This window comes from Hylobates moloch, unplaced genomic scaffold (genome assembly GCF_009828535.3).
Source record: "Hylobates moloch isolate HMO894 unplaced genomic scaffold, HMol_V3 SCAFFOLD_4, whole genome shotgun sequence".
NCBI classification, from domain to species: domain Eukaryota; kingdom Metazoa; phylum Chordata; class Mammalia; order Primates; family Hylobatidae; genus Hylobates; species Hylobates moloch.
In genome coordinates this window covers 53,351,019-53,375,901 of record NW_026652279.1, presented here as the reverse complement: position 1 = coordinate 53,375,901, position 24,883 = coordinate 53,351,019, and the positions used below count along the sequence as shown (strand labels likewise).

At 40.0% G+C, this 24,883-nt stretch overlaps 1 protein-coding gene across 4 annotated transcripts in view; it reads right to left on the bottom strand.

Annotated features, from left to right (window-relative positions):
• MYH15 (myosin heavy chain 15) overlaps positions 1–24,883 on the bottom strand; it is a 172,397-nt gene that overhangs the window by 24,410 nt on the left and 123,104 nt on the right. For all 4 annotated transcript variants that reach the window (XR_009213137.1, XM_032150232.2, XM_032150231.2 and 1 more), the window contains 8 exons: positions 23,077–23,203; positions 18,783–18,901; positions 16,215–16,411; positions 12,591–12,940; positions 10,295–10,419; positions 7,371–7,486; positions 1,122–1,314; positions 685–888 (listed from right to left, as the gene is read on the bottom strand). Coding sequence is in view for 3 of the 4 variants with exons in the window: in XM_032150232.2 (XP_032006123.1) it covers positions 685–888; positions 1,122–1,314; positions 7,371–7,486; positions 10,295–10,419; positions 12,591–12,940; positions 16,215–16,411; positions 18,783–18,901; positions 23,077–23,203 (1,431 nt within the window). In the remaining variant the exon portion in view is untranslated. The remainder of the gene's footprint in view (positions 1–684; positions 889–1,121; positions 1,315–7,370; positions 7,487–10,294; positions 10,420–12,590; positions 12,941–16,214; positions 16,412–18,782; positions 18,902–23,076; positions 23,204–24,883) is intronic.

The window sequence follows — 24,883 nt, the reverse complement described above, 5'->3', positions numbered from 1 at the left end:
TATTGTTATGGGTTGAATTTTGTCTCATACACACACAAAAAGATATGTTGAAGTCCTAACCCCTAATTTATCAGAATGTGACCTTATTTGGAAATAGGGTCTTATTTTGTTTAAAAGGAAGCTGGAAAAAAGGGAGGCGGGGGGGAAATGAGTTAAAATGAGGCCATTAGGGTGGACCTTAATCAAATATGACTGGTACCCCTATAAAAAGTGGCAATTTGGACAGCAACAGACCCTCGCAGCTGGAAGATGCTGTGAAGACACAGGGAGAACACCATGTGAAGGCGGAAGGTTGGAGTGATACATCCATAAGCCAAGGAATGGCAAAGATTGCCAGTAAGCCACCAGAAACTAGGAAGGGGCAAGGAAGGATTTTCCTACAGGTTTCAGAGGGAGCATGGCCCGGCTGCCACTTTGATTGCAGGCTTCCAACCTCCAGGAATGTGAGAAAATAAACTTCCATTGCTTTATGCCACCCTGTTTGTTGCAGCCTGAGGGAAATAACATACTTGGGAACAAATGAAGAGTATGACCACGGCTCTGCTGCACAGGCTGTCTCTGTGCTTCACAGGCACATCCAAGACTTAACAGGGCGACTGTGCATGGTCCAAGGCCGCCCCAAGTGTGGGAACCACTGCCTTCAACCAACTGGCCCAGCTAATAGGGAGAGTATATGGGCCCCACCTGGGTATAGAAAAGATTGATTCTTTCTGTTGCTTCCAGGAGCTCTTCTTCTGACAGCCTGCGGCCACGCTCTGTCTGCTCTTGCAGAGACCTTAGATCCTCTAGTTCAGACTGAAGAAGAGAGTTGCGCCGCTCAGCCACAGCCACCAGCTCCTTCAGATCACTGTTCAGTTGTGTGCTGTCATCCAGCTGCATTTGAAGGTCCTGGGAGAGAAAAGATGGGCCTGGATACAGATCCCTCTAAGTTCAACATAGACTACGCACCTACGCATGCATGATCTGACCATGTGTTTAGACGTAAGCATGCTCCTTCTCTCTGGAAAGATTAGATTTGTTGTCCTCATCTTTATTGCTGAACACAATCTGTTGCTTAGTTTGCTTCCATAAGCAGAAACATTTTCTACCCCTCCCTACCCCATCTTACAGTTTTAAAATACCTTGATTTGAATCTGAAGCTGGCCCAGGGATTTTGTTGCCTCTGACACCTGCCGGTTGGCACAGCTAAGCTGGAGTTCCATCTCATTGAGGTCCTTTTCCATCTTCTTCTTCAGCCGGGTAGCCTCAATTCTGCTCTTAGCTTCGGAATCCAGACTAGACTGCAGGGAGTCAATGGTACACTGCTGTTTCCTCCTAATTTGAAATAACATTTGGAGTGGGGGAAATGACACATCCAAATTAATCAAATTCACCTGCTATGTTTAAAACAGTACAAGAAACAGAAAAAAAATAAAATTCAAGATAAATTTTAAGTAACTAACAAAATGAGTCTAAGTGCTTTTATTTTAAAAACAGAAAGAATGAGAAGTTAGATTAGTGAGTATATGTCCACCATAATGGACTAAGTAAGGTTTCCGGACCAACTTCCCTGAAGAATCCAGGAAAATACAAGAAGCTTTTCAAGGTTCCTGTGAGGCAGCTTTAGTCTTATCTGATATCCCATAAAGGATGATCTAGGGCAAACACCTGGGTTTCCTGCAGTGGCTAAGGATGAAGGAAGGATGCTCTTTCAGACAGCCATAATATTTCAACTACTTTCAATGGTGAAAAATGTCTGAACAAGGCAGGAAAAAGCCACTCAGGTTGGAACAATTCCTGAGATGCAGCAATACTGCTATAGTAGCCTGGAGACACAACTCTCCTAGAATAAAATGGTTATCTTTCTCTAGGAGTTTGAGAGTACACCTAAAGATTGGTTGAGAAAACCAATTGTGTGATATTGAATTACTTTAACACTTTTAATTCCTTCCTAAGAACAAAAACTAGAACTAAAAACGTATTTGCAAAGTGACAGAAGACAATAGCTATGTGTTTAGGAAGGCCATAAAAAAATAAAAATTGGGAGAATCCATGGGAATTTTTATTTCCCAAACTGTTTATAGTTAGTTTGGAACTATGTGACTAGATTCTGGTAAATGCACCGTGGGGAGTAATGAAGTTTACCATTCCAGGGCTGGCCCATAGAAATGTTCACTTGTGAGATCCAGCACTCTCCCTTCCCCCTTTCTACCAAACTTGATGGTCACATACAGAAGGTCATGGAGTCACAAGATGGAAAGAACCTGGGTCTTTCAATGACTCGAATGTTATTGACCCACTCTTCATCCTACCTCACAATGACCTCAAACATAGGCAAAAATAAACTTCTACTTGTTTTAAGTCACCAAGATTTGGTGGTTGTCAGGAAAGTTTAACTGCTGTAATTGACACATGCCCTGTTAAGCTCAATTCATGAAACAGGGACCTGGTGCTAGATAGATAATAGAGAACAGAGGAGGCAAAAGCCTTTCTATTCTTCTTTCTCATAGAGCCTATCTGCACAAATTAGATTAGATCAGAATTAGATTCCATGTTGAATTGTCATCAAGCCAGTGTCCTAAGCTCTGTGAGGTCAATCAAGAAGGCAAACAGGCCAGGCGCAGTGGCTCACACCTGTAATCCCAGCACTTTGGGAGGCCAAGGTGGGCAAATCGAGACCAGCCTGGCCAACATGGTGAAATCCCATCTCTACTAAAAATACAAATATTAGCCGGGCAGGGCGGCATGCGTCCGTACTCCCAGCTACTTGGGAGGCTGAGGCAGGAGAATCACTTGAACCCAGAAGGCAGAGGTTGCAGTGAGCCAAGTTTGCACCACTGCACTCCAGCCTGGGCGACAAAGTGAGACTCTTGTCTCAAAAAAAAGAAAAAAAGAAGGCATACGGCCTACAGGGGGAAGAGAAAGGTCAGAGCTTGAAATTGGTTGACAGATGGAGGTGCTACTTTTCATGACCCCCATTCTGCCCATTGGTGAGGGAGGCCTCAGAAGCAATTATGGAAATGTATAGAAAATAACTCTGTCTGGCTCCAGAGCCCAGTGTGCGCACCTGTCCTCTGCCAACCCCATCTCCCCGGTCCTCACAAGCTAAGGTTGGTATCTCATGCCTGTCCTTAGGCTCTGGGCTTTTGTCCAGCTTCCAGATCAGAATCCTATAGGGATCCCAGTAGGTAAAGTTAATGTGGACTTTTAGGGACTCCATTATGTCCCCCCCAAAATTCATATGTTCTTGCCCTAACCCCCAAGACTTCAGAATATATTTGGAGATAGGGCCTTTAAAGATGTAATTAAGATTAAATGAAGCTGTTAGGATGGGGCCCTAATCCAATGGGACTAGTTAGTGTCCTTATAAGAAGAGGAAGAGACACAGGGATGCATGTGCACAGAGGAAAGAACAGATGAGGATGCAGTGAAAATGTGACCGTCTGCAAGCCAAGGAGGGGCATCGGGAGAAATCAAACCTGCCAACACTTTGATCTCGAAGCTTTAGTCTCCAGAGCTGTAAGGAAATACATTTCCACTGTTGAAGCCACCCATCTGTGCATTTTGTTATGACAGCCATAGTAAACCAATACAGGGATGCTCACACTCCACATCACCAAAATCTGTCAGACATTTATCTGTCCTACATTGGGAAACTCTCATTTTTGCCACAGCTGACTCTCCTTACACAGGAACACTGAAGCATCCCCAGCCTGGTGTCAAAATCGTCTGTACAGAAATACATTCTACTTAAGCAGACAAACTGCATGTTTCAAACTGCACTTTTCCCACAGTTGTTTATGGAACTACATGAATGCCTGCAGACAAGTAAAAAGTGAGATGGTTTAAGAGGCATGGGTATAATACAGTCCTGGAGAATGGCTGCTAAACAATCAACACGTTTCATACAGAGTCAAGAAATCTTTAAAATGAAAACTCCCTTAAGTACATTCTTTAAGAAAAATGATGCATTCAGGACCAAGGGCAATATAGGAAGAAGTACCTTCTTTTTCCTAAAATGTGAAATACAGTTTAAAAAACAAATGCAAAGAAAAATCAAGATGATAGAACTTGGAAGAGCTAATGATTTTAAATCATTAGCTTAGCATTTAAATCATTGACAATGCAATAGGTCATTTATTTCCCTTAGGATATTGCTAATCTATGTCAGAGAAATAAGAGATTTTTTTCTTAATCCAAATACATATGAGCCAGCTTTAAAATAATTAACAAGTTATTTTGCTACTATGTCTGAGTTTGAGGTTCTAATTTTCAAAGACACTCAAAAATATTTTACTTAGAAGTGGGAAAAGATTTGAGCATATTCTGGCAGAGATTCACTCAGACAATAAAAGAAACCAAGTCAGACGGTGTATATAAATTAAGACCACGTGGCAAAGTTTGACATGACTGAGTTCAGAGGAGTGGACTTTACAGAAGGAACATTACTATATACCTGGAGCTCTAGACCAGGGTTGGGAAAACTATGGGCTGTGGGCCAAATCCCACCATGCCCATTTATTTCCTATTGTCTATGGCTTTTTCCAACCTACAACTACAGTGTTAAGTAGTTGCCACATCTCTGTGGCAAACAAAACATGTAGCTAGTGAAGCATTTAACATCTGACCCTTTAGAGAAATAGCTTGCCTAGCCTTTCAATCAGTGATCAACCCAAAACAACCAAATGCAGTATGACAGAATAAAGAATTTCAGTGCCTCATTCCCAAAAACACCTCTCTGGGTGTGTCTGGGAGAGCAGAATACAGCTCAGAAAGACCATGGCTGTGGATCAGTGTGACGACTCTCACATTTCAACATTTCCTCCAATCAGAGAGTTCCCTGAAGATACAGGATGCACCTGACCAACCTGTTGTCAGCTCAGTCTTGGGCCATGCAGTAGGGCTTGACTAACATGGCAATTATGGCAATGAGTTGGCCTTCAAGCTGGCCTTGTTTCCTCTGTCTAATAAGACAGGAAGATCAAAGCCAGCTACCAGCTCTTCTTCTCCTTCCATCAGTGACTGCATCGTCACCTCCCTGCCTCTACCTATGTCAACTATAACATTATTTATTTATTATAGAAATAAATAGAATACCCTATCATCCAAAAATGTCTATGAAGCCCTGACCAGAATATGAGGCACAGTGTCTGGTGAACATTAAGCACTCCAATATCTGTTGAACAAGTGAAACATATCACACACATACCAGCTGCTTGTACTTTTCACCCCCAACAGGCCTCCAGGCTGGGCTCATTCAGAATCAGGCCTCACCAGAGTGGAAGACATGGCTTGGCAGCAGAGAATGAGTTGAATGAGTTACCCAGTTTGCTGTACTATCAAGGTTTTGCCTTTGCCTGTGGGTCTCTTTCTCTTGCTTTCTTGGTCCCTTTAACTTACTTACCAGGTCCTGTCTTCCTGGGCACCTTCTGTTTCTGTGGAGTTAATGATGGGTTATATGAGCATAGGACCTTGAACCTCATCTTGCCATCAGGCAATATTTTGCTTGTTCTATAACTTCCCTAGCTTGTCACTGATTGCTTGGAATCTTGTGATTGGCTTTTTTTTTTTCTCCTGGCATTCTATTCAGTTTCCTTAAGATGCCCTTGCTAGCCCCAAAGTCAAACTATCAGATTAAACCTTGGCATTTTGATACAATCTGTGCTCAGAGCAGAAAGGGTCTGGGCTGGTACTTGTGATATTTTGTAAGATAAGCTCATCTTTTCTTTCTGGACCTACCTATTATAGTTATTATGAATCATTAACTAAAATTTATGAATAGCTCACCCCCCTGCCTCCAGTCCGCCCCTTCTTTTCTCAGCTCCTCATGGCTCATGCTTATTCTTCAGTTCTTTCTTCTTCCAGCCCTAGCTCTTTGGATCTCTGGCTTTTTTTCACACTAAGATTATTATAACTGGTGAACTGCTCTACGACATTCAGATGTAGCTGACGAGACACAGGCTCTCTGAGGATTCATTTCTCCTCAGCTGGGTTTATTTATAGGCACAGGTCTGATATTACTTGAAGTCAGTGTTATTTGTTGCTTTTTTTTTTTATCTGCACAAGGAGACATTCATTTTTATTCCTTGTGGAAAGAAGTAGGGCAAATATCAAGGCCCAGGGTTTTTGCCCTTCATCAAAAAAATTCTTTTAGACACTGACTCAGAACCTCTTAAGTAGATCAGAATTCCACGCCACAGTCAGTCCTATAGAAGAAAATGCCAGTGAGTGAGAGCAAAGATAACTCAAAGCACATAGAAGGCCAAATTTGGCTTGACACCCTATTAAAAAATTGACCCCCTTGAGAGTTTTGTCTAAAAATGGGCTATGGGAAAGAGGTCAGTTCAATTGAACATGTTAACAGGGTTTTTTATCTTTTTCTTAAAAAAAGACTGTTTAACAAATACATTGAAAGTAAGTTGCCAGTTGAATCTCAGGCTCAAATGATTTTTCTTGCTGACATATGGCATTGACTTAAGGGAACAGATTAGATAATATAATCATCGTTAATTCCATGTGTTTATAATTGTGCCTTTGATCTACAGCGTGTGAAGTGCTTTGCCAACATCAGCCTACTGATCTTCCTCACCACCTTCTGTGACATGTAGGGGCTGCTTTTATCCCCTCACTTCACTGAGAAGCTAAAAAGTGGAATGTCTAAAGTCATCAGCTTGTTATGACAAAGCTAAGAAAAAATTCTGCAACCCATGAGTCCTGTCTAATTCAGTTTCCTGACTATTAAGACTCAGCTGCTTTAACAAGGATTCAATAAGCAGCTTAGCTCTTGGCTTCTGCTCCTCTTCAAACAAATGGCTACAGGTACAGGCAGGGGGTATGTGAAAACTTCACTCTGGTCTGAAAGTACAGCACTGAATTTTTTAATTTTTTAATTTTTTTCTCCATGGCTCAGCATTTTCAGTCAATTTCTTAATGCCCAAGAACGTGGCATTATAGGGACACGCAGACAGTATGCACAGTCCTTATAAATATAATCATTTATTTGGTGTTGTCTTGAGTCTCACATGACAGTAGAAGCTCCTCAAATATAAGAAAATTATAAAATCTGGCAATAATTGTATATAGATATCTAGTACGCTCACCACTATTGATATAAAGGAATATCTGTACACAATTGTGTATAAAGCGACATCTAATTGTGTGTAAAGGAATATCTATACACAATTGTGTATAAAGGGATATCTAATTGTGTATAAAGGAATATCTATACAAGATTATAGATATTGTATATAAAAGATAATAATATAGAGTTACGCTAAGTTTCTTTAGTAATGCTCCAACAGGGGCCATAAAAGCAGCCAGACATAATGAGCTCTGTTTAGTCAAGGATTCAGAAATACATAATTGTTACACATCAAAATCATCTTAAATACCTAAAATTTTCTATTTCTTCATCTTTCTCTGAAAGCTTTCTTTCAAGTTCTGCTTTAGCTTCCAAGAGTTCAAGCTGGAAACGAAGAATCTTGCTTTCATTACGTTCCAGGGCTCCCTGGAATACACAAATAAAAAGCATTAAATGAAGTCCACTTTTAGACAAAATTGTATTTTTTTTCCCAAAACATATGTCATTAATGTAGCTTTCTTAGAGTTACTGGGAGAGATATAGGTTCAAGTCAGGTCCCTAGAGATTGCAACAGTGAGACAAGCAACTGCTTTCATTTGTCATTTCACTTACAGATTTGACATTCTTAGGTCTTTCAGCTGTAGCTCCAGAACTAGAATTTTAAAGCCTATTTTAAGATAGAAAATTTCATTCTTGTCTGTGACTATATTTAAACTTTTTGAAGTATTACTCTTGACTTTTTCTAACATATTCCAACTTTGGGATAAATTTTAAAAAGTATCAGAGCTAGAACAAGGAAGGTGATAACTCCTACCTGGAATCTTCTATTAAATTCTGGACATCACGAGGGGATAGAGGAAAAGTTGGACGTATTCAGAGAACAAACAACAGGGTAGTGTCCAAATATTGTCATATGAAGAACAAATAAAGGAATTTAGGATGTACCTGACGTGTAACACTCAGCGTGAGCCATTAACACCATAATTGGTACCAGTACCGCAAATGAATTTCTTTGACAGGCAGAAGATTCCTTGCCCCTTTGTGTATTCAAATATAGTTAAGGCAATTATTTGCAGGGATGTTATAAAGGCAATTCAATTCTAAAAGCATAGGTTTGGCTAAATCTTTAAAGCCTGTCCTGAAGCTAAAAATGTATATAAAAGAAGAAATCCAAAAACACTTGCAGAATACCAATGATATAAGGGCATAAGGGGTGATGCAATTTTGTGGTCAGTTAGCTACAGGCAGTCCTAAGGGCAGAAGTAATTTTTTTATAGCCTCTTTTAAGGAGTGCTTAGCAGATATGACCAAAAGTAAAAAAGTAAAACTGAGTTGCAATTTTAAAATAAAAATAAAAAGATGATGGGAATTTTAATAAGACCTCCATTGATGTTCTCTTGATACTACCTTCAATATAAAAGAAAATAAAATTGCTAATGCACACTCAAAAACAAATGCTTGGATAACAATTTCCTCAGAGGGAATAGTGTAGTTACTTCAAGAGGAAACTGTCACCTCTAACCCTCTAAAATGCACTGAGAAAGTGAATCTTTAGGGAAGATGACCTGGGATAATTTGAGTTTTATGGCTTTAAAAAAAATCTGATAAAGTTTCTCATAAAGGCTCACCCAGGAAAATAAATAACGCAATGTTACAAATACATGTCCAAGTTGATGAAGTATTTATGGATGTGGCTGAGGATAGAAGTGGAGAAAATGCCAATAGAATGTGTTGCCATCTAGTGGTACTAAATGGTTTGAGCACTATGGCCTTCCTGTCATTCTCACCCTTGACCCAGGTGATAATCGACTGAATACACAAAGATGCCTCTGTGTTATACAGGACAAAAATGGCCCGTGCCAGTTGTATTTTTCACTGGCTTGTCATAGTACTTGAAATTTCTATCATAAAATTTACTTCTTTCAGTTAAGGTGGTGGCTTCAAAAAGTCCCTTGCCAGGATAGCCAGAGAGCCAAAGGGAACAAGTAAACAAAACAAAGTTCACCAACTGTGTACAAAGTTCACCACACTGCCAACGGAAAGGAGTCTGTATAAAGTTAGATGGCCTCAGGAAACATTTATGTATAACAGGGCGAGAGCTGCTGCCTGACAACTCTATACAGAGGGTAATATGGACACATTTGCTTGGAAGTTTCTTCTGGAATCATAACGGTGAGGTAAATTTAACAGACAATGCTTGGCACAGAGCGGTCCTTTGGGGTCTTGTTTTCCATCGCCATACCTTCCAAGAGACCCCTGCCTAACACTGACTGCCACACCTTTCAAAAATCTTTTTTCTTTTTCTACTGGTGGGAGGGTCAGGGCTGTATTTTAATGTGTCTGAGTACTTGTTCAAAGGCTGAGTCAGGAAGATGAAGTTCAGCTCTGAGAAGAGGCTACACAGGGCTTCTTAACCACCTAAGAATCATGATAAGATGACTTCCTTGTTAGTTTACCTTCTTTGGCGAAATGTCTTCTTAGAGATCCTTTCAATTGCTAATGCACACTCAGAGATAAAGCCAGAGACTTTTCCTGAACTGTGAATCCATAACACTGAAAACCCTCCTGTCAATCTGCACAAAGATGAGCTTTCAGAAACAAATGTTTGACAACATCACTTTGAATCTTATTTCTGAAACTACCAAAAGTTTTTGGGGAAAAAAATTTGAAAAGTTTTTATGACTGACTCTTTAAAGAGGGGGCAGCTATGAGAATATTTATTCATTCAACATTTGACAAATATTTACTGAGCCTCTACTACACTCCAGGCAATGTTCTAGGCCAGTGCTTCTCAAATATTAATGTGCATATGAACCACCAAGGGATCTTGTTAAAATGCAGATCCTGATTCAACAGAGATGGGCAGAGGGCTGAGATTCTGAATTTCTAACAGCCTCCCAAGTGATGTCCATGGGCCACATGTTGAGTAGTGAGGGTCTGGGCACTGGGGATAAACTAGCGAATAAGATAGACATAGTTCCTGTTTTTACTACAATCAGGAGATTTGCATTCACTGTTGTGTATCCTGCTCTCTGAGTCTCAATTTCGTCTTTTATAAAATGGGGACAGTAGTTTGCTACGGTGATTATATTAAAATTATGCATTTGGCAGAGTGCCTAGCATATAGTAAATAAACATTTGAATATGTGTCCTTTCATTGGTGCTGTTGTTATTGCTAGAATGCAGATCTTCTGCCTTGTCACAGTGAAAACTTTTTCTCCCTGGTGATAATACCTCTGTTTCTTCCAGTGTCACCTGGACTTCTGTCTTCTCTTGTTCAATTAGTTTCTTGACCTTTTCCATTTCAGTTAAGTTCTTGGTCCCTTCTCTAACCTGGTTTGTCAGATTAGAAATCTCTTCTGGAGATAGAGGTAAGAAAAACAAAGTTAGTGATTGGGCTCAGTCTCAAACCAATGATACCAGGCACAACAGATTCTTCCAGCCCAGTGGAACAGTGGCCTCATGCCACCCTTGGTAACTTGATGACCTAGCCTATATGGGACCTAGAAATTTTAAAAGGGTATTCATTTTTTCATATAGTCTTTTGCCATCTGAAAATTGTCTACAACAAATGGTGAGGATGGTGCTTCAGAGTATTGTACACTGGACAACCTTTGCAACTTTACATGGCAGTCCTGTTCATTAGAGTCTTTCCAGGTTCCACCCGGAGGAACACAGACCTGGAGTCCCTACCCTTCCAGTGTAAGTGCTTAGCTGTCAACACTAGGGGCTGCCATTGTTTCTGCCACCACTCAACACTGAGACAGGAACTTAAAGTGAAAGCTGGATCAATATCTGCCAGCATCCAAGGCATGGCCCCAGATAGGCCAGAGAATCAGAAGGGGCCCAAGGAAGATAGTGGCTTTAGCTCAAGCACTTGAGTGTTTTTTCCTAGTCTCTCATGAACATAAGCCTTTGACAAACAGAATAGGACATCCAGAAGTCACAAAACCTCTTCCACCTGATATTGTTATGGTCAGTTCTGCCTTTAGTACCTAAGAGGTGTGGTATAGGGCCAAGTAGCTCAGAGAATTACCCATTTCAGAGATGGTGGAAGGAGCTCAATAGGTCACCTGCTCCTCTGGTTCTGAGATCCTGGGCTGTGATGTGATATGATGAGAATTTTTAGAAGTTACAAAGACAAATATGTTAGATGGAAATTTTCATTGCATAATAAATTCTTCTCTGAGAAGTGCTCTCCTAAAGATGGGTTATCAAGAAGAAAATCAGGGAAGAGGTTCTCAACTCTGACTGCACCTTAGAATCACCTGGAGAGCTTTGGCAAAAGCTCACTCAATATTCAAACCCCACCCCAGTCCAAAGGTGGTGCCCAGATCAGCAGCACTGGCCTCACCTGGAAAACTGTCAGAAATAAAAATCCTTCAGACCTACTGAGTCAGAAACTCTGGGGGTGGGCCCCAGCCATCTGTGCTCTAACAAGCCCTCCAGCTGGTTTGGATGTAGCTAAAGTTTTCTAACCACTGTTTTAGCACCCGTCACGTCTCCATCTAGTGCCTTGATCATAGACTATGTAGGTCAACAGAAAGTAAGCTTCATTTACGCTTCCAACAGTAATGAACTTGCTTCCAGGGCATCTCAGGGTTTTCATGCACATTGCTGTTGGTGCTGGGATAAGTTGGCAGCCTCTTTGAAAGGCTGTTTGGCAGTAAATCAAAATTTAAAAATTCATTTCATTACCCCAGCAATTTCTTTTCCAGGGACCCATTCTACTGAAATATTTTTACATGTGCATAAATACATGTATAGGGATATATAATGTAGGATTATTCATATTTGTGAATAATTGGATCTAAAATGAATAAAGTCTAGTTAAATGATAGCCATCTTTATTACAAAACACTATGTAGCTATTAAAAAGCTTATGGTAGGTCTCCATGTACAGGCATGCAAAGAGCCACAAGGTACGTGGGAAGGTTGCACAGCTCAGTAGTTAAGTGCGTATATGCTGGAGCCGTGCTGTCTGGGCTCAAATCCCAGATCTACGATTTATCAAATGTGAATTTGAACAAGTTACTCAACTTATGACCTATATAACCTTCATTTTACAGATGAGAAAACTAACACTAGACTATTCTGAAAATTTAACAATAAATAGTTAAACAGTGCCTGGTACATAGTATGGGCTACAGGAATATTCATTAAATCGGGAAATATATTCATATACCAAAAAAAGGTGTAGAACAATATGCAATTTGGGTAAAAACTACACACTTGAGTATAGCACACATGGAAAATCTTGGTAAGGTTGTGGATATCAAGAAATTCTCAGCACTGGCTTCCTTTACAGAGGGGAACTGAAGTTAAAGGTAGGAAACTAGTCTTACTTTTAGAATTAATTTGATACAAATAGCATCTAAAGTAAAAAAAAAAAAAAGTCAAACAGAAGTATAAAAATTGAAAAGTTAAAACATGATGGGAATGTGAAAATGCTGAAGACAGCCTTGCCTGTAGCCAGGGCTCTCCCTGAGCTACCCGCTCCGGCTTTGGCTCTGAGCCCAGCTCGGTGTACCTTGGAGGTTCTTGTTCTCCCTCCTGAGTGTCTCCTGGCCCACGATGCTCTCCTCATAGGTGTTCTTGAGCTTGAGGAGCTCTGTACTGAGAGCCTGAATTTCCTTCTGAGAGGCATCCAGCAACGCCTGAGACTCCTCGTGCTTCTGCTTCCAGTCAGCAAGGGCCTTGCCAGACTGCAGCTGCTTCTGGTCCAGCCTGGATGCTGCAGAGCGGACCTTCCCGAGGTCAGACAGGGCTTCCCCGAGCTCCAGCTGCAGCCAGTGCCTGGCTCTCTCCAAGGAAGCATTTCTGGCATTGGCCACCCCCATGGCTTCGGCTGCCTCCTGCAATCTAATTGCCAGTTCCTTCCTGAGAAAGGAGGACACCCAAAGAGTGAGTGAGGCAATAACTCTCAGAGAGCTCATCAAGTCTGCCCTGGATTAAAGATAGAGCTTGGGTGCAAAGTAAGATGGCGCCTCTGCAGTGGACTTAGTGGTATAAAGCAACAGCAGCTCCTATCTGAAAGTGACCTCACTGTCTATGACCACCATCCTCTGCCTCCTGTGTGCATGGGGTCTTTATTTTCCCCCTTTGCCAACCTGCACTTGGAACTCAGAATCTCTTTGAATTCCTACAAATATTTGCTTATCCTAAAGCTCTAATAAGCAATACTGACTTGATTATTTCCTAAGAAGGGGGGAAAAAGGAAGATTGTACCAAACACCCTACCAACAGTAAGCACCTTACAAATCTGTAGCCATATGTAGTCACTAAAGAGCTCCTTGGCTGTGTTGCTTCTAAAGAACACTCTCTTGCTTTTTCCTGCTTATTTTCTCTCATCATGTGGCTCCTAAACATGACACAATTCTTTCTTCTCTCCGAGTTTGTTCTCCACCTCAGCTCCTCTCTCCAGATTTATATTCCCAAACCCATCTCATTATGCTCACTTAACAGGTCCTACTGTTCTTATGGGGTTCTTTAGCCCCCATCTGCTCTTCCTTGGGCATCTCTGAGATGGAGTAGTTTATTACAGTGCTTCTTTCCCCACCACCCCCATAATATGCTACTATTAGGAATTCTAATGGATGCAATGTGTTCTGTTGCTTACATCTCCTACAGGGTTGCTGGCAGTCCCATTCTTACTCATTCATTATACTTCTTAGATGAAAAGTACTGTATGTACCAAAGCTTTTTCTCATCTACTGCTATTAAACAGAAAAAAGGTTCTCCAGAATTAATAGGACTGCATAACTAGCCCAACAGAGCAATGTGGTAATAAAGCCCCCTTTTGGTGGAATCCTGCAAAAACCCCTATGTGCTCAGGATCCAGGAAGCATCTAGGCTCTAACAACACTCTGCCCCCGGCTTCCTAACCATACTCACTTTACTTCTCTGCTTCATGTTTCTTAAATGTTAAGAGGAGATTCTGATGCTTTACCTGACTTAAGGCAGTAGGAGTCAAGTGAAATAATTACATATATTTTAACTACTTTAGAAATGCTTGTTGATCAAAGAAAATAGGAGTTTCACTTTGGGTAACCGATCATACTGGACTGCCTGGGACTGAGGGGTTTCACCAGGTGATATGGTTTGGCTGTGTCTCCACCAAAATCTCATCTTGTAGTTCCCATAATCCCCACATGTCGTGGGAGGGACTGGTGGGAGGTAATTTGATCATCGAGGCGGTAACCCTCATGCTGTTCTCATGACAGCGAGTAAGTTCTCATGAGATCTGATGGTTTTATAAGGGGCTTTCCCCTTTTTTACTCACTCACTTCTCTTCCTGCCACCATGTGAAGAAGGACGTATTTGCTTCCCCTTCTACCAGGATTGTAAGTTTCCTGAGGTCGCCCCAGCCATGGTGAACTGTAAGTCAATTAAATCTCTTTCCATTATAAATTACCCAGTCTTGGGTATGTCTTTACTAGCAGTGTGAGAACGGACTAATGCACCAGGACATGAGACTTTCAAAGCTAAAACAGGAAACATCCAGGGCAAACTGGACAAACTGGCTACCCTTGTTTTACCAATAACTTTGTTCTATGTTTAATATCAACTACTATTTTGCTCCTTAACTTGCCAACCATAAGTACCTATTTAGTTATCTCGAATATGTAAAGGGATATTGGAAATTAAGAAACTAAATCCTTATCCTTGGGGAACTTAGAATTCAGAAGCAGTACAATGGGTCTTAGATGAGCTTGAGTCTGCTAAACTAACTCATCATTTGAACCCCAGCCTGGAAATCAAAGCAGGCAAATCTTTAACTTTAATAATAAAAAAAGAAACCAGGACCCTAGATTGTTTTGTAGCTGCCTACCTCCCTGAGGTGATTTAGAGGAAAAGCATAATACAGACAAAGTTTTATTTATTCAATATCCCACCAATTTGAAAGTAAAAATGTGTCTTCAGAGAGTACCATGTATGCCCTTTATTCTCTTTAGTTATTACATACTACAGAACTAGTTCCAACAAACCCATGTGGTCATATTCTTTTGCTCTTTCCTACCCAATCCCAAAAGAATGATAGGCAATTTCACCTGAATTCCTCAATCATTAGAAGGGGGGAAAAATCTTACTTCAGAAGTAAATACCATATTTGGATATAAGAGGGCATCTCAGTTCAAAGCCAAAACTTTCTGTGGTCCAGAGTTTTGATAAAACACCTACTGTAGGTATTTTTAGTATCTGTCATTCTAAAGCTCTTTTTAAGTTACTGTGGGTACAGAGATGGATCACTTGGTACCCCTTCTGGGACAAAACACAGCGGCTGTTCAGCAATTGCACAGCAATGCCTCTCAAAGATTTAGGTGAAGAACTGAAAAACATTATTTCTGGTTGAAGCTAAAGAGAAATGTATTGATCTTCCCTGGATTTTTGCCAAGCTACCAAGCCAGGGACACATTCTTTTGAGTAAACCTTTAATGATTATAAGCTGGGGTTTGACAATTTCTCTTAAAGATACAGTTTCCTGGCCTCTAAGCAAAATGCTTCAGTTCTGTACCCTGGTACTGAGTCTCAATTCAGCTGTGCCCCAAACTTCTGTACCTCCTAAGAACTTTTAAAACCTTTACATAGAAATGGCTATAAAATTGATATTCTAACCTTAGGGGTGGCCTGGGCATGATTTCTTTTCAAAGCAACCTTTGTCCTAGAAGACATGATGACAGATCCTAACATTTTTTTCCAGCTTCCCTGTCCATCTTCACAGACTACTTTGTAGTCTACAAGTTGTAGACCAGGGACACAACGACTTTGATGGAGACACGTACGCACATGGACTCAATTATTACGGCGTTACAAATGAAATACAGGGTTTTAAGTGATAGCCTATTTTCACACCATGGCTCAAAGTCACATCTTTTATGAAAACTTCCCTTGTGCCCCTAGAAAGAGCCTCCTTTCTCTCCCCAGGACCTCTTTATAGTCTCTGTCACTTTGTATTATACTTTTTATATTTTTAGTCCCTCTACAGAGTGTGCTTCTTACCAGCAGTGCATGTTTCAGCTTTGGTTTTGGGCTTGTTCCTGCACTCAGCAAGGATTTGTGAAGTGCATACCACGAGGCCTTGGAGACAGAGTCATTATTCTCATACTGCTCCATGTGACTAACTCTAGGTTAAGGATAGCCTTGCCCTACTCACTTGGCATCCTCCAAGTCTTCTGTTCTCTGGATGACATTGTTTTCATACTTCATTCTCCATTGCACCATTTCAGCATTGACTTTGGATAAGGTCCGGTGCAGCTCAGCCTTGACCTCTTGTTCTTCCTCATACTGCTCTCGTAGAAGGTCACAGTCATGCTGAGCCTTCTGCAGGGCATGGGCCAGGGCACTCTGGGACTGCAGGGGACACACATTAACAAAAAGGGCATGACCACCATGAGCAACATAAGTCTTGAAAGTAAGCTAATTTTTTTTAGGTAAGATTAATAACAACCTGCCACAAATTCAAGCTGAACCTGAACCTAGTAAGATAACACTAGGGAGAGAATTTGAGACAAGAGAAAGGATAGATAGTATCTAATTGCTGCCATTAAAACAGGGAAGGGAATTCTATTTAGATAAATGCCAGCTTGGCTCTGTGGACTTACACAGGCCTGGAATTCTAGAAATAGTGGAGAATGCAAGGATATCAAAGAGAACATTCACTATCATTTAGGCAATAAGATTTATACTTAGCAATATATTACAGCTTGTTTGAACCAGAAAGAACCACTAAAATTTAGCCTTTTCATTCCACTGATGAAGAAAATAAAATATTTTATTTCACACTGAAATCTCTACAAACCTCAGCTCCTAATACTTCAAAATAGTACTACTGCCCAATAGAACTTTCTGTAATGGTGAAAATGTTCTCTATGTACACTGTCCAATATGGTAAACACCTAGCCACATGTGGCTACTGAACATTCAAAATATGCCTAGTACAATGTGTGATCAAAACTGAATTCTTAATTTTATTTAACTTTAATATAAATTTAAATAGTTACCTGTAGTGTAGTAGAGGCTTCTATATGTATTGGATAGCCCTGCTGGGTTTAATAAACATTTTTATCATTTAAATGGTGATCCGGCTAACCTAGCAGCATTATTCCCCCGAGATAATCTAGAAAGAACACTAGATCCTGACGAGTTCTCATGGGTCCTTTATGCAAATTAGAAAAAAAGCACATCTTCAGGAACATACAGCTCTGAGGGCACAAGGTTTAGTTAATGGCAGCCTCAGCCAGACCCCTTTGGGTGGTAAATGAGGAGCCACAATACACAGTGACTCTGAAAAGGATGCAGGCTTTGGAATCAGATGAACTTGGGTTCAAATCGTGACCTCTCCTCTTGTTTAATTTTATTTTTCTTTAAAGGAAAAACTTTTAAAACCTTTATGTGGCATTTACTTGGCATATATTTAATTATTGAAGTAAACAAGACAAAGACAAAATCCCTGCCCTAAAGAGCCCAAAAGAAATAAGGCAATACACAAAATACACAGGCAAATACATTAATAAATAAAATTTCTAATAGCAGTAAAACAAACACAGCAGATAAGCACGATCTAGAATGTTTGGCTCCTTCTCATCATCCCCCTAAGACCCTGGGGAAGTGCCTTTAAGCAACGGGAAGGGCAGTTATAAAAGTCCTAAGGCAGGAGTGATGGTGCCTGGTTTAAGAGGCAGAAGGGAAGCCAGGGCAGCTGGGGGGGAGTAAATGAGGGAAGCAGATGTAGGAAGTAGGTCACAGAAGGAGGCTGGAGCCAGATCAGGGGGGCTTGTAGGCCAATTGGAAGTCACTGGGAAGGCAGCCAGAGAGATCTTCTAAAATATAACTCATTTCACTATGCGTTTAAGTTCCTTCACAGTATATCACTAGGTGTATGACCTTGGACATGATATTTTTCTTCTCAGAGCCTTCATTTTTTCATATATAAGGATGCAATTCTATCTGCTTCATTTGACTGATATGAAGATTGAGATAACATGACAGAAGTATCTGGTACAATGTCTGATGCACGAACAATGATAAATTTTTTAATTTGTGTATAATATAGAAAGTATGGAGAGTTAAGGGAATAAAATGGTACAATATTTTAAAACGGACTCAACTACCTGCGTTTTCAGAGGATACGCCTTCATAGTATGGTCATGTACAAGTAAGATACTTTGGGGTCTTAGTAATAAGATGCCTTGAATATGAACTAAGAATTCATTTAAATATCAGGGCTCAGAGAATTCATATCTCATGTTAGTCACTATGCTTTCATCTTCCAGAATCACTTTCACTGGAGTCACCTTCTAGCAACATTATATACTCATAGGAAGAAATGACTAATTTCTATAATTTATTGACAATTTAAAAGTAATATTGAGCTAACCCAGTCCCACTTATTCTATTCTAGGCTTTTATTGAATTTCACTTTTTTATGAGCAGTTTCAGAATCAAAATCCAGAAAGAGCCTTGCTGCCCTTCTGTTCAAATACTTATACAAGATGGAAACATACACTTTGCTTGCTCTAAACCTGCAACAAAGCAATTTGAATCACCGAGGAAGATCCTTCAGTCATCAGGGTTCTTCCTGGCATGGTTTTCCCCCCATAACTTCTAGGGCATTTTCCCTTTTTCTTTTATAAAACATCTTTGGGCTGATTCATCAAGCACTATTTAAAAAAAAAAAAAAACACACAGTCAAGAAACTAGTGAGAAATAATAGATACATTACTTTGGTCTCCTTTTCCAGCTGCCCTCTCAGTTCTTCAATCTGCCGAGTGAAGTTGCTCTTTTCCCTGGAAAGTTGGTTTATCAGAGCCTCCTTCTCTTCAAGCCTCCGTAGGAACTCGCCTACAGAAAGATTTCACAAAAGTACATAATTACAGTCTTCCTATCTATTGCCTCCTTCACTTGACTTACTGACTTTAAGGGTAGCCAGAACGACTCCTACCCACATATTTTTGATATTTAGGAAGGGTCTGAGAGTCCTATTATTCAGCAAAACCATGGCAATGATCCTTTTCAGGACTCAGAAGAGAGTCCTAAAAATGAACTGATTTTTAGTAATAAGTATGAATCAATAACAGATGATATTAGTTACTATTTATTGAGAAACTTCTATGCTCTAGGTACTTAACATATGTTGTCTAGTTTAATTTTCATAACTCCTTGATAATGTAGGTATTATACTAACCATTTTGCAGAGGAGGAAACAGAGCAACTTAAATATGACTGAAACAGAAACATACACAATTCGTAATTGGTGAAGGTAGATTCAAATGAAGTTCTTGAAGACCACATTCTTCTATACCATACTCCCTTGTTTATTATATGTGGCTTTGTACACTTCTGTCTATATAATTTTTAGATAATTATAACTTTTATTACCTCACTTGTAAAATGAAGATAACAATAAGATTCTTAATGAAAACTAAATTAGTGTGAATATATTTTATAGACTGAAATGCTAAATAAATATTAGCAGTAGTCACTAAATGGTAGGAAATGTGACGATGAGAGGCAGAAATTCTATCATACTCTAGTCTATCGTCCCTGCTTAACTTATCCTATTAATTATAGTCGGGCCTTCCATATCTGTAAGTTCTGCTTTGTGGATTCAACCTACCGAGGTCCTACAATTTAACTCAATTCTGACACTATTTTCCTGGAGACAGTGTCAGATACACACACACACGTACAGATATATATGTGTGTGTATATATATATACACACACATATATATACACACTTACACACACACATATATACACACCTATATGTACATGCATATATCTTTTTATAAATCACATTGCATACAATATTTTAAAAATCATATTTGTTAACATCACTGCTGAGCTCATCAGAAAAGTCCAAGAGTTGAGAGCCATCAACCTAATGATGTCATATACATGTTTTCTAAAATATAATTTTTACCTAAAAGCTCCTATTTTGTTATTGGCAACAAATGTTGTCAGTTGCTTTCCTTGAAGTGACAGGTTTCCTTTGTTCATTTTTGAGAAATCATCTGCCAAACATGTAAGTCTAAATAAGCCCAGTTTGTTTGTTAGTCGTTCTTTCAAGTAAAAGTGATACTCCCTGAAAAAACTACTAGCTCAGCTCAGAGCTTAATCACACATCTTAGTCCAGTATGAAACAGGAGTTCTTTATGCATACTTCTTGTTTTGTCACACAGAATAGTAAAAAGATATATACTCAAGAGTTGAGATGTAATAAAATTCATTTTTCCTGCTTCTTTAAGGACATCCTTAAGTGAAACTGACTTTTTAAAAAACTGTGAGTACATATTAGCGAATACAATTTTTACCAGTATGTTTTAGTGCTACTACCTTGACTTGTGATCAGGCTGTAGCAACTTTAATCATCGTTGCTTTTGCACCATCAATACAAATGGCAAAAGAATTTAAGTTGCAAATAGTATCTTACTATTATACTAAAATAGCTTCAATCTCATAGACCCCCTACAGGCTCTTCAGAATCACTTGGGATATTTGAACCAAACTTTAAGAGTATTTGGATGAAAACATCTTGTGGCTTTTTTTTTTTTTTTTTGGACAGAGTTTTACTCTTGTTGCCCAGGCTGGAGTGTAATGGTATGATCCCAGCTCACTGCAACCTCCACCTCCCAGGTACAAGCGATTCTCCTGCCTCAGCCTCCCGTGTTGTTGTTGCTGTTTTGTTTTGTTTTGTTTTTTGAGACAGAGTCTCACTCTGTTGCCCAGGCTGGAGTAGAGTGGTTAGCTGCAACCTCCGCCTCCCGGGTTCAAGTGATTCTCCTGCCTCAGCCTCCCAAATGGCTGGGACTACAGGTTCCCATCACCACGCCTGGCTAATTTTTGTATTTTTTTGGTAGAGACAGAGTTTGGCCATGTTGGCCAAGCTGGTCTCAAACTCTTTGCCTCAAGTGATCCGCCTACCTCGGCCTCCCAAAATTCTGGGATTACAGGCATGAGCCACTATGCTGGTCCAAAAACATCTTATTTAAAAGGATTCTGAAGAAATATAAATCTACTAGCTGGTTGAGACTAATATATCAAGTATATATCACATTTACTATTGGTTTCCTCTGAAAGCAGAGTATGGTAAGCTGACAGGGCAGGGCATGAGAAAGAAATTTTGGTGGTAGCCACCAACAAAAACAACAAAAAAACAAAAAACAAAAACAAACAATCTGGAGCATGGACCCAGTGAGGGGAGGATAGGCTTGAATAAATTTGTACTTCGAATTTAATTTACACAAAAGCCAACCAAAAGGTAAAGTTAAAAAAAGGAAGAAAAAAATCCTGCAGCCTAAGCAGAATTATTATCTCAGACCCACTTTTATTTTACTCACTACCCACTAATTTCCTCATCAAAAAAGTGAGTAGAAAATTAATGCCAATAACTAGGGGTAGACAGTCAATGCCTATCAGAACAAATTTTACACAGAACTTCCTTTAGGGCCAGACATCCAGGTATTCCCCAGCTTTGTGTCTGGACTGTGGAGTCTACATATCAACTAAATCCTAAATAGCACAGATCAAACTAGGGGCTTGGTAGCAAGGCCACGTGTCACACACCCTGTGGGCAGTTTAAGAAGAGTCCTATTCAGTGTCCTTAATAGAACCAAAAACACTTTCTTCTTCTAGATTTCCAGGTTTTTAGTTTTATCAACTAATTTTAATTTAGCTCTGACCCTAGATTTAGCATCTGGAAATAAAGGTGTCTACTGGAGGAACTGTGTTATATGTAGCCCAAATGTGTTCATTCTCTTTTTAAAACTGTGTGCCTCTTGAGCATCAAGAATACATTGTTTATTTTCATTGACCCAAAAATTCTATCTCTCAGAATATATTACTAAAACTGATTTTAGTTATAGATAAACATCTAGCCACATGCTGTTCATAGCAGAGAGGCAAGTCAAGTTGCAGGCAAGGTTAGGTTTAGTCAATCTCAATGAATTAGCAGCAGTCATTATAAATGACTGAGTATGCAAAATACAAAAGCTTATGATAAATTGAAAAAGAAAAACCCCCAATAGATTGCTACAATGTAATAGATTGGAAAAACAGAAAAAAAAATCCATAGTGGTTGATAGGAATGAATAAACTATGGGACATTTTTCTACTTTTAATTTATTTATCAAATGTTTATGGAGGATCAATAAATGCCAGGCAGTGTTCTAGATGATTGACATACATGAATGAACAAAGACCCTTGACCTCATGCAGCTTATATTCTGACAGGTGGAGACAAACATATTTATTGTGTCAAATATGTAGTTAGTTTGAACTTCATAAATAGTATGAAAAGAGAAGCTCTTGAGGAAATGAGTTGACAGTATTCAAATGTCACCTTCTCAGCAGGGCCTATCCTGACTTTCCCCAGATCTCCACTTGATTAACCCTTATCCCCACGTCTTTCCAGAATTAATAAGGTGTTCTAGGCAGAGAAAACAGCTAGGGCAAGACTCTAGGGTGGGAGTATGCCTGCGGTGTACAAAGCACAGCATAGAGGTCGATGTGGCCAATGCAGATTGAGAGAAGGGGCAAGTAGGAAAAGAGGTCAGAGAGAATGGGGTCCAATCATGCAGGCTCAGGTAGCCAGCTGTACAGACCATTGCTTTTACCAGGTGTAAAGAGAGATGTAGATTCATTATCCAAAGATTAAAAATTAAAAAAATAATTTTAAATATTCAATGAGGTAGAAATTGTAAAAATGTCATGACTAGTAGACTGTGGATTGCCCCTCCCATTCTTTGATCTTGAGAGTTGCTTCTGCTGATGGCATATTATTATACTTTTCTACTTCTTGGAAGGGAACTAGGCAGGGGTTCCCAAGTGGCACAGAGGTAACACTTCCTAGACAAGAGGTATGTGTGTGGCAAAGCTGTCTCAGAGGCTGCATTCCTCCCCTAGGATCTTCAGATGCCCACTCAGCCTCAGTGGGTAGTTCATTATCTCAGTTGTGCCTTCATGAGTCTGCTGGGATTGAGAATTGCCTATGAGTCAAGCAGCATACTTACTTACCACTCTCACTCCACAGCTTTGTCTTTTGTGCTGCCAGGTCATTTGCCAACTGAGTCACCTTATCTAGCTTTGCAGTTGCTTCATTCAAGCGCTCTTCATATAGAGTACAGAGTTTCTCAGCATTTGCCTATAAGTTGAGAAAGAAGGGCTGGTCAGGGCTCAGAAAGGATACTTTTAATCAGCTGCACAAAGGAAGAGGGCAGGAGTGGCTCCGGGAATCTGCATGCTCTCTTCTGTAGTAAAGAGCTCAGCCAGCACTGGGAGATCACATCTTCTGATTTCAGCAAGTACAATTAACTCTAGGGTCTGGACCCCAAGAGGCCTACACTTTGCAGAGTATAGGTGTCACGGGAGACACCCAACTTCCTGGGTATTAGGATCCTTTCAAGAATTATTTACTTTCCTGGAGAAGGAAACATGTCAAACACTAATGAGATACATGATCCTTTTCTGACAGTACATATTTAACTGTCTTTTTCACTAGAATATAACTTTCATGAGGGTAGAGATCCAGTTTAAAGATATACCCCCTATTGTCTAGAATAGTGCCTGGCACAAAGGACAGCAATATGCAAGGGTGGAGGGGCAGAGGAAGGGGAAGGAAGAGAGGTAAGAGAGGGAAGGAGAAGGAAGGAAATCTAGAAGGCTGCCCAAGCAGGATAGAACAAAGTGGATGGATCTAAGCCGCAACAGCCTAATAGCAAAATGTGAGCTGCCAAAGCAACTGTACCCTCCTGATCACTATGGCTACAATCTCAAGATGACCCTGTTGGGTTAATACTTCAATCCCCAAACCCAACTTCTCAGAATTGGCTTTTCATTCCTGGAAAAAAGATATGACATTGGCCTTTGCACTTCTACCCAATTAAAGTAACCAATCTAATCGCCAGACTCTTGCCACACTCTGAGAACTCATGCTAGTGGTTTTGAGACCCAAGATCTTCAGACAGGACTAAGAGCTGCCAAATGTAAGATGAGGTATCCCCTTCACATACAAATTAACTATAGTTTGCATTCTTATTATTTATATGGTCAGAAACAGTAAAATTACATTGGTGGTGGGCTTCCATGGTTCTACAGATTTTACATAGCTGTTTTAATGAAAATCATGTATAAATTATCTTTTTATTATCTTTTTTTTTTTTTTGAGACAGAGTCTCACTCTGTCACCAGGCTGGAGTGCAATGGCACAATCTTGGCTCACTGTAACCTCCACTTCCCAGGTTCAAGCGATTCTCCTGCCTCAGCCCCCTGAGTAGGTGGGATTATAGGCACACGCCACCATGCCCAGCTAATTTTTGTATTTTTAGTAGAGATGGGGTTTCACCATTTTGGTCAGGCAGGTCTCGAACTCCTGACCTTGTGATCCACCCGCCTCAGCTTCCCAAAGTGCTGGGATTATAGGCAATCTTTGAATGCCTTCCATCTGTCCCATCGTTGGCGATGATGATGATGACACTATTAATGATAATAGCAGCAGCGGTTAATTTATTGGGTGCTTGTTACATACCCAGCTCTCTTCTAAGCTCTATGTTTTAAATCTCAATTAATACAGAAACCCATGAGGCCTTTGTCTGTACAAAGAAAGTATGCTACGGAAATAGAAGAACTGGGAGACAAAGAAGAGATTACACCAATGAAATTTTGAGAAAACAGTGAGATCTGGTGAGATGATGAAAGCTGATGTTGAGCCTGATAGTTTTCAGTGTTAACCTAATTGTTATGATAGAGCAATGGCCAAAGGACCAGGAATGTTTCAAAGGTGATGCCAGGTTTAGTCCTCTGGAAAACTTCTCTATCAGCCAAA